Source organism: Helianthus annuus, chromosome 2, assembly GCF_002127325.2.
Source record: "Helianthus annuus cultivar XRQ/B chromosome 2, HanXRQr2.0-SUNRISE, whole genome shotgun sequence".
In the NCBI taxonomy this organism is placed as follows: Eukaryota; Viridiplantae; Streptophyta; class Magnoliopsida; order Asterales; family Asteraceae; genus Helianthus; species Helianthus annuus.
Window position 1 is genome coordinate 130,837,829 of NC_035434.2, and position 10,155 is coordinate 130,847,983.

A 10,155-nucleotide genomic window follows, 5' to 3' on the forward strand; every position below is an offset into this window, starting at 1 on the left:
GTAAAAGAACCTATGGGTTTTTTGAACCCGGAACCGGTTCTTCAATAAAGGGGATAGGAACTGGAACCAGTTCTAGGTCGCGTCTACCGGGTCGAGTTTGGAACCGGTTATTATGCCCATCTCTACTTCAATCCAGATTATAACTTGTGTTTAACTTGCTGGGCCATTACTAACTCTTGAACTAGGCTGCTTGGTTGGGCCCATGTGGTGCTATAGGTATCAAATGGGCTTGGACCAATAGTGTTCGTACCATAAAATCACCGACACCTCACTTTCACTCAAAGTTATGACTCAGTCGTATATATGAATATTCACGAGGGCGAAAATTTGACCAAGTTGTATTTATGAATATTCACAATGAGCCAAAGAAGATTGCCATAAATCATGGAGAGTATATTTTGTGCACAAGTTTAGGCCATACTTAACGGTTAAAGGCCCCTTAAGAGACATTTTTCGCCACATCAACATTATCACCTCCTTAAAAAAATGTGTAATGTTAACACCTCTTAACACCTCTTGGACATTATATTAGAATTGCACCTTCCTATTCATGTTCATATAAAGCCTACGGCCATGGTGTTGGGGGCATTATCGCCACTTCACACCTCTATAATTTCTATTACTCACCTCCTCACCCCTTCCCTCAATTTCAAATTAATTAATCTACACGTGTTCTTGGTGTTGTGTGTGCGCCATTGCACCACTCATAAATTCAATGGAACATTTTGGACATATCCTATAAGTTCAAAGAAAAAATATACACACAAAAAAAAAAAAAAAAAAAGAACAAATGGTCGGCTTCACCAAGAATTCAGGACTTTAAAGCAACTTCTTTTAATCCCAACACGCAACTCCTTCTTTCTTCCAAGATTCATCTTCAAAACCAACATATTATTTATTAATATTAGTGTTCTTTGTGAGAGTAGATAATCTAACTTTCTATTGTTATTCAAACAAACAATTCTTTCCAGATTTAGTAACAAATGGGTTCTCTGATCATACCCTCAAAACTCAACACTTCATCTTCAGTTCTTGATCACCATCATACCTCTTTGTTCATCTACAAAACACCATCAAAGATCAAGAAGATTCACTCTCCTGTAATTAAAAATCTTTTATATTTTACAATTTTTTATAAAAAAGGTTATGGTTTTTTTTCATATGGGTATTTGGTTTTTTGTGGTTGGATCAGGTTGCAAGATTGTTTGGGCCATCAATCTTTGAAGCTTCAAAGCTGAAGGTGTTGTTTTTGGGAGTTGATGAGAAGAAACATCCTGGGAATCTGCCAAGAACATACACACTTACACATAGTGATATTACTTCCAAGTTAACTCTTGCAATCTCTCAGAATATCAATAATTCTCAGGTAATTCAGATCTTTCTTTATAATTTGAAAAAAACCAAGGTGTTTTTTTTGAACGGCAACAGAATTAATCCCGAGTAGTTTCGGCACCCACCGGACCAAACGGATATTCCGAGAGTAACCTGAGTCCACCACCAATTCCCGGGAAAACCCGGTAACCCACCCGTTGTAGGCACGACGGTAAAATCACTGGTAAAATCCGTTTGGCTCAAGGATCGAATCCAGGTTTCCCTAGGTATCCTATCATTGCCTACCAGGGCCTGTACACAAAGTGGGAGTTGAACCTGCATCTCTTAAAAGAAATGCAAGCTTTCCATCACTTGATCTAGAGATAATTGACGGTGTTTTTTATTTTAATTTTTTATTTTTTTACTTAAGAAATTGGGGAAGAACGAAAAACAGGGGATTGAATAAGATATTTTACGGATGAGACTGATTAAAAAAAAAAGAATATATATTTTTTTATATGAGTAGGGTATATGACTCATGTAACGTTTATCAGTTATCACCACCCCATTGTCAGGGTCGATAGGATCAATATCATTTATGGTTCATATTGTATTTTAGAAAGCACTAAAAAGCAAATAAAATCTATTAGACTTGACAATCTTGGATTTTTCATATTTTTACTGGAGAGTTAATTTTAGGTGTGGTTACGGTTTGACTTAATAATTTGATAAAGAGTAACTGTCAAAATGGTTCTTTAGGTTTGGTCATTTTTGCCATTTTAGTTCAAAACTCAAACATTTTGAATCTGGTTCTTTATGGTTTCAATTTTGTTGCCATTTTCATCCAAAAGCAAAATCTGCTCATTTTTTTCGGTTAACATCCAGCTTTTTTTATCCTTTTCCTCTTTTTCAATGAAAGGCAAAATGGTCATATTTTTTTAATTTGTTATAATAAAACGTTAAGAGACCATTTCGCCCTTCATTAAAAGGGAAGAAAAAGAAAAAAAACTGGATGTTAACTGAAAAATCTGATTAGATTTTGATTTTGGATAAAAATGACAACAAAATTGACAAAAGTGACCAAACCTCAGGAACCATTTTGACAATTTACTCTTTGATAAAAGTTCTAAGCTGAATCCTTAACAATTAAACAAATTAGTTGCAACTTCCACTAGCATTACAAGGGAGCGTTGGACCCAGGGGCGGACCCATATAGAGTGGGTCGGGGTCCCCGAACCCCACTGTTTTTAAAAAAATTAGCAGATTCGGTATGTTAAATTGTAAAAGGACCCCATAAATACAATTAGTGGACACCATAGAATAAAAAGGTAAGTTGGTGTAGTGGTAAATCACCCTCTTTACTGACAAGATGTCATGGGTTCAATTCTTGTATAGCTTGTTTTTCTTGTTTTTTTAAATGTAGTTCATACCTCGCTTTGACCCAACCCAAACGAGGACCGACCCGAAAATTTTAACGTTTTGTTATGAAAATTTCAAATACTGAAAAAAATGGACCCCATTAAAAAAAATCTTGTGTCCACCACTGGTTAAACCCTGCGTGGGGTGTTACCTCTGGACCTAGGGCTGTAAACGAACTGAACGTTCAGCCAACAGTTCGTGAACCGTTCGGCGGGAAGTTCGTTTATGTTCGTTTGATAAGCTTAACGAACGAACACGAACAAAAAATTTCGTTCGATAAGCTTAATGAACGAACACGAACAAAGGCCTCGTTCGTTCGACTGCGTTCGTGAACGTTCGGTAATAGTTCGTTTATGTTCGTTCGTTCGTGTTCGTTCCTTTATGTCCGTTCGTGTTCGGTTTTTTATGTTTATTTTTCTAAAAGTTTTTAATATTTTATTAGTTTTTTACTTTCCCCCATATGTATTTCTCTCTCTCTTACCCTCTCCCTCTTTGATATCACGCTCCTTCATTCAGCCTATCTCCAATCAATTGAACCCAATATCATCTATCCCTTCAATCTTTAAATGGTAAAATGTTTAAGATTAACGGTGCCTTTTTTAATTTTCAAAATTAAAGTTCATTTGTGTTCGTTTGCGTTCATGGTTAGTGTTCACGAACTGTTCGCGAACAACCAAAATTCCTTAACGAACGAACACGAACACGAACACAAACTTCTGTTCGTCATGTGTTCGCGAACAGTTCACGAACATCCAAATTTCCTTAACGAACGAACACGAACATAGCCTTGTTCGTATTCGTTCAGTTCGTTGACTGAACCCTCTCAAAGGTGGCGTAACCACTTAGAACCCATGCCAATGGGATGCTACTCCCTTTGAACCCTGGGTACGTTGGTTCCTAAAATTAAAATAGTTTCAATAAAAGCATGTACTCCACGCCTTCTACTTGTATGTATTGATGCTTACTATAATTCCACTTTTACTTTAAGTAAATCTAATTATACTAAAATAATCCTGATTACACTAAAATCACCACCAACATAGCGGATTTTAACTTCCAAACCGTTTATTAGATTATTAAGCTATCAAACCTATGAACTATAACTGACTTTCTTGGTTTTGGTTTTAATGGTTTATGAATATGATTTATAATATATATCATTATATTCAGTATATCCCACCAATAGCAAAGCTAAGGTAGGGTCTGAGGAGTGTAAGATGTAGACAACCTTACCTCCACCCGTAGGAATAGAGAGACTGGTTCTAGTGAGACCTAGCTTGGACATAAGGCACATAACACTTAGCAATTGGGACAAAAGTCGATTAGTGCATGTAGCCCCTTGTCTTTTGGCTATCAACGCCACCGCATGATGCATGATTAACCGTCCCTCGCTTTTTAACGTTATTTTCACGAAATTAGTAAAATAACGTTAAAATTAGCGCACTTTCACTTTTGCCCTCCGAAGACCAACAAATATATACATTATATGCGTAGGGGATGGTTCAAATGAAAACCACTTTTATTGTGAAAACTCGAAAACTAACTAAAAAAGCCTAAAAAAACCTAAAAACATACAAAATTTTTTTTTTTACAATTTTTTTTAGAAAAATCGCTACTTTTTATATATGGAAAAAAAATTTCAAAAAAAAAAAAAAATTTTGGTTGTACTGCACATGTGCACTAATACGGAAAGCCTAAACCACTTAACCCACCCCCCACCGACACCCCCCAAAAACCTAAACCCCCCAACCCCCCCCCCCCCCCCCCCCCCCCAAAACCTAAATTCACCCTCCCACCAAAAGCCTAACCCCCCCCCCAAAAAAAAAAAAAAAAAAAAAAAACCTAAACCCCCCACCCCCCACCCTCCCGAAAACCTAAAACTAAACCCTAAACATAAACCCGAAAAAAACCTAACCCCCCCACCCCCACCCCCCAAAAACCTAAACCCCCCTCCCCCCACACCCAAAAACCTAATCCTAATCCTAAACCTCCAAAAAAACTAACCCTAAAAGCTAAACTAGAATCAAAAAACTAATTTTAAGCATGTAATGCACATTGTAGTACATGTTATATTGCACATGTGCACTACTATAATAATAGTATTGAAAACAAGACGACACCATAAATCTTTTTTTATGTCATAAAAAATATGCTCGAATATACTTGAATGAAAGATAAGAAAATTTGTGATCTTATGGTGTCATTTTTGTTTTAAAATGATAACGTATGGAGAAATGAGAAATGTTTGAAAAGTTATATATTTTTTGTTCCAATTTTACCCCTCCTTCATTAAAAGTCTTCCCTCCCTCCTTTTTAGTGGGTTTTAGTTAGTTTTCTAGTTTTCACAATAACTAGTGGTTTTCATTTGAACCTTCCCTATATGCGTATACTGCAAATGTTACGTTTGATTTATTAGATATATATGTAAGAAAGTTTAATTGTATGCTCTTTAAAGTGTTTTCACAATAACATAAGAACAATATTATAATTATGATATCATTGTTTTAATTGCAGTTGCAAGGGTGGTATAACAAGTTATATAGGGATGAAGTGGTGGCAGAATGGAGAAAAGTGAAAGAACATATGTCTCTTCATGTACATTGTCATATAAGTGGTGGCCATTTTCTTCTAGATTTGTGTGCTCGTCTCAGATTCTTCATTTTTACCAAAGAACTACCCCTGGTAAGTACAACAATTATTGCATACATACCATTCATTGTTGTACAACTATAAATGCATGATGTTCAACTTCAGGTGTTGAAGGCATTTGCTCATGGGGATGGTAATTTGTTGAACAATTATCCTGACCTACAAGAAGCTTTGGTTTGGGTTTATTTTCACTCCAACATTCCCGAGTTTAACAGAGTGGAATGTTGGGGCCCACTTAAAGAAGCGGGTGGGTCCTCTTTTAGGCGTGGACCCACCACGCCCATTGATATGATTCCAAGTCCTTGCCAAACAGACTGCTCGTGTTGTTTCCCACCAATGACGTCAATTCCATGGTCGGAAGATGTAGTCAATGGCAAGGGAGACGATTTTGGGACCGACCAAGGCTTAGGCCAAAAAATTTGATATATTATTGATGGGTAATTGAAATGTAAATGAAATCCTAACAATGCCTTATAAAGATGAACTTGTAAGTTAGTATTGCATGATGTAGATAAATATAGGTGTTCATGTTGTTTATATTTTATTTTATTTTGTTGTAATGTAATGGGTAGCGGATTTGAATATATGTTTGGTGGTTCACGATTATTTATAAATTTAAAATTATATTGTGTTTGAATCAGTTAAAACCATATTACCATTGATGTTTGAACCTGGATTATGTGTGATGACTCCAAATTGGGCTAAAGGTTCAGGCTTAGGATTCAATGACGGATCAAGAAAATCTTTCCATGGGATTTCTTTTGGTAAATTTTCATTAATTTTTACTCTTTTTTTTTTCTAAATCATACAAGATTTCCACTAATTTTTTTCCAAACCGAGAGGGTTCCTGGAAACCCCCAAAAACCCTGGATCCGCCACTAATAGGACCACATTCACACTAATCCAACCCACATCCTTTGGCCGGGGTCCTACCCTCCTAGGGATGTTTATCGAATCGGATTTCAATTTATTCTGTTATCATGTATTTCAGTTTGAAATCGAATCCGGTTCTAATAAAAGACCTGGTTTCGAAGGTCGAATTCGTGAGCTAAAATTATTCTTCTGCTTATTTTATCACATCCCTTCATATTTTGTTTCTTTATTTACAATTTAAAAAAAAAGTTAATCATATCCTATTCAAAAATATAATTATATAATTTAGAGTGAATTGCAAGTTTTGTCCTTTATCTTTAGGCCTTTTTGCAGGCGGTGTCCTTTATGTTTAAATTTGACGAGTTTTGTCCTTTGTGTTTAAAAATCAAGCACGTTTTACCCTTTGGGCCTAACCCAGTTTGTTTTCCCAGTTAAATTTGATCACGAGCATGTCACGTGAGGGTAGTTGTGTCATTTAATGTGCACCCTGAGCATTTACCCCCAATTTAAATAACCCCAAACCCTAATTCTTCCCATTCCTCCAAATCGTTCATCATCAACAAATTTAGTGAAGCAAGAATCAAGTTTAGTGAAGCAACAACAATAATTTATATAAACACCAAATCACCATCAGATTATCCAATTCTGAATGTAAATGCCTATTGCAATTGCATAATTACAGTTAAACTAAACATTTTAATAAACCCTAAAACCTAAATTCAAAACCACAAAAAACCCTAACCTTAACTTTGGACAAAACAAGCACAACATGTTTCTCTTGCCAAGAAGACAAATCCTTCGTGGATTCAGGTCCATCAACGGCTCCTTGTTCATCTAAGCATCAGTTCACTTAGTTTTATAAATTCAATGACATACAATGTGACTTAGGAATAGAGTACCTTGGAGATTGAAGTTCCTGAATGTTTCGAGAGTGAATGATTTGAGGAGGTTGATTAAGTCGTCTGTGATTCCGTACAACTGGTGTTCTTCATTTTGATTGGTTGATGGTTGTGATGAAGATGAAGATATGCTTTTGGCACGTTGGAACCATGATTGTATGTTCATCTTCACTCTTGAATTCAGATTGTTTGGTGCTTCCTCTAGTTCATCTTCACTCACAGGTATGGGAATAATTAGGGTTTGGGGTTATTTAATTGGGGGTAAATGCTCAGGGTGCACATTAAATGACATAACTACCCTCACATGACACGCACGTGATCAAATTTAACTGGAAAAATAGAATGGTTTAGGCCCAAAGGGTAAAACGTGCTTGATTTTTAAACATAAAGGACAAAACTCGTCAATTTTAAACATAAAGGACACCGCCTGCAAAGAGGCCTAAAGATAAAGGACAAAACTTGCAATACACTCTATAATTTATAAATCTCCATTACTAATTATTTAACATTTCTTTATAAAAACTCATGATACACGTGACCTGTGAGACTACGGCTAGGGCTGCAAACGAACTGAACGAACACGAACAAGACCTTGTTCGTGTTCGTTTGTTAAGAAATATATGTGTTCGTGAACCGTTCACGAACTCTTATCGAACGAGATTTTATGTTCGTGTTTGTTTGTTTATTTTAGGCAATGGACGTTGACGAACATAAATGAGCATAAACTAATGTTCATGAACACAAACAATCGTTTAGGAACAAAATATATAATACACCGACACTTATTAGATATTTAATTTGTCGGAATTTTAAAGTATTTAAATAAATATAAAAACTAAAAACACTAATGAAGTATCGAACACAAACGAACACGTTACCGAATGTTCACGAACATAAACGAACGAACACGACCTCTGTTCATGTTTGTTCATTTAACTAAACAAACGAAATTTCTTGTTCGTGTTCGTTTGTTTAATAAACAAACGAACACAAACGAACTTCCCGCCAAACGGTTCACGAACTGTTCGCCGAACGTTTGGTTCGTTTGCAGCCCTAACTACGGCCTCTAAACGCTTTTTAACAGGTTATCTCTTGTTGCAGTTCTAAATAAGCCAAGATCCGGTTCACACCTACCAACCGTTGCTCCAACAATACGTGTGGTGGATACAATAGTATTTTATTTTAGAGTTAAATGTCATTTAGTCCCTGTGGTTTGGGCCATTTTGCCACTTTAGTCCAAAGGTTTTATTTTTCGCCTGTGGGTCTAAAAAGGTTTCATCGTTGCCATTTTAGTCCACTGGGTTAACTTCATCCATTTTTTATGTTAATGAGAAGCGCAATTCAGTCATTTTATATGTAATTCTGTTAACTAGAAGGGCAATTCGGTTATATAAAATGACTAGATTGCCCTTCTCGTTAACAAAAATAATGGATGATATAACCCAGTAGACTAAAATGGCAACGGTGAAACCTCTTTTGGACCCACAGACGAAAAATAAAACCTTTAGATTAAACTGGCAAAATTGCCCAAACCACACATACTAAAATAACATTTAACTCTTTATTTTAAATGTTTAGGTGTTGGATTTAATCTAATCCTAAAGATGGTTCGGTAGGAGATGGTGACATGACTTGAAATGTATGAAATACGTGGAATAGGGTGCTGGTTGTATGTATCGTGGTGATGTGGCGACTTATGTTACACCAATAAAAGATGTTCAATAATAAAAAAAAGAATCATTGGTCCTGAACTTATCAGAAAATTATAAGTTTTGTAAGTTCCTTAATTATAGTTGTAACAATTAATCATATAACACTTTTATCTGTAAATTTGAATCCTAAATCTTTTACAAGGTTTTGGTTCGACGCAGTTTTTTCTTACTTTATTAAAAATAAAAAATGAAAATTCAAATTAAAAATAAAAAAATGAAAATTCAAATAATCTTGATATAGAAGATAATGTTGGCTAAGTTTAAAAAAAAAAAAAGAAGAAGATAATGTTGTCCAAAAACATAAAACAAAATTTTAAAGTTTTGTAATAGCCAAAATAGACTGAAACCGACCTAATTTATCTAATTGTTTTTTTTGAGAAGCTAGAAAGGGGTGATAAAATCAGAAATAAAGTTTAGTTATACATATCTATCACCAAAAGGAAGCCATCGGTTTGAGTTTCACTACTAAAGTTTAAAAAACACAACTCTTGTTTAGTTATACATCGACTGTTGTTTAGTTATACATAGGCAGCCACAATTTTTTTTCCTAGGATTCGGAAATTTTCCAGGGTTCGATTTAAAGGATTCTACGGGTTGATGGCGGAGTATCTATAGGTGCGATGTCAAAATACACCTATATATAACACCAAAAAAAATTCGGTAAGGGTTCGGCCGAACCCATACCCTTCTATGTAGCTACGCCTTGGTTATACATGCCTATTACCAATAGGAAGCCATTCGGTTACGTTTCAATACTAAAAAGACAACAATTTGTTACAGCTTTAACACAACTATTTGTTACCTTTTTAACTGTATTAAATTCAACGCTTAAGTAAGAATCTTCATCATCAATACGATTTGCTATCATTTTTCGAGATGGACTTTAATGAATGAAAAGTCCATCTTTAAATCTGCGCTTGAACTATGTTGTGACCGATTAGTTCAGCCCCAAATAATGGACAAAATGGGGCGAAAAAGTTGAACGTGTAACTTTAACCCTAATGACTAGGATTAACAAGACGCAAGCGTTTCTTTTGTAAGATATTGGGTTAATAAACTCGGGGACCATTATCCGATGACCGCTTGGTTGCAAATTTCGTTACTTCTTTAGCTTGCTATATAGGTTGGGCACACCTATTGACGGAGCTAGATAAGAACCCGAAGTTTTGAATTTAATGATGATTGGAATTTAGAAAGTTTGTAATAAACAAATTAAAAGATCTATACCTCTAGAAAAATTATGATGGACTCAATACGTTTTACCATTCCTAGCCATACAAACCAAGGATCTC

At 35.4% G+C, this 10,155-nt stretch overlaps 1 protein-coding gene and 1 long non-coding RNA gene across 2 annotated transcripts; one reads left to right on the top strand and one right to left on the bottom strand.

Annotated features, from left to right (window-relative positions):
- Positions 1–697: 697 nt before the first annotated feature.
- LOC110921816 (protein STAY-GREEN 1, chloroplastic) lies at positions 698–6,016 on the top strand. The gene is made up of 4 exons (XM_022166156.2): positions 698–1,100; positions 1,193–1,366; positions 5,245–5,412; positions 5,485–6,016. Exons 1-4 carry the CDS (start codon positions 984–986, stop codon positions 5,800–5,802), a joined length of 777 nt encoding a protein of 258 aa, XP_022021848.1. The 5' UTR covers positions 698–983; the 3' UTR covers positions 5,803–6,016.
- An 821-nt stretch (positions 6,017–6,837) lies between these two features.
- On the bottom strand, positions 6,838–7,361 carry LOC110905555. The gene is made up of 2 exons (XR_002573228.2): positions 7,152–7,361; positions 6,838–7,086 (listed from the first exon to the last, which is right to left on the bottom strand). It is a non-coding gene; the product is annotated as an uncharacterized LOC110905555 (long non-coding RNA).
- Between the last annotated feature and the right edge of the window lie 2,794 nt (positions 7,362–10,155).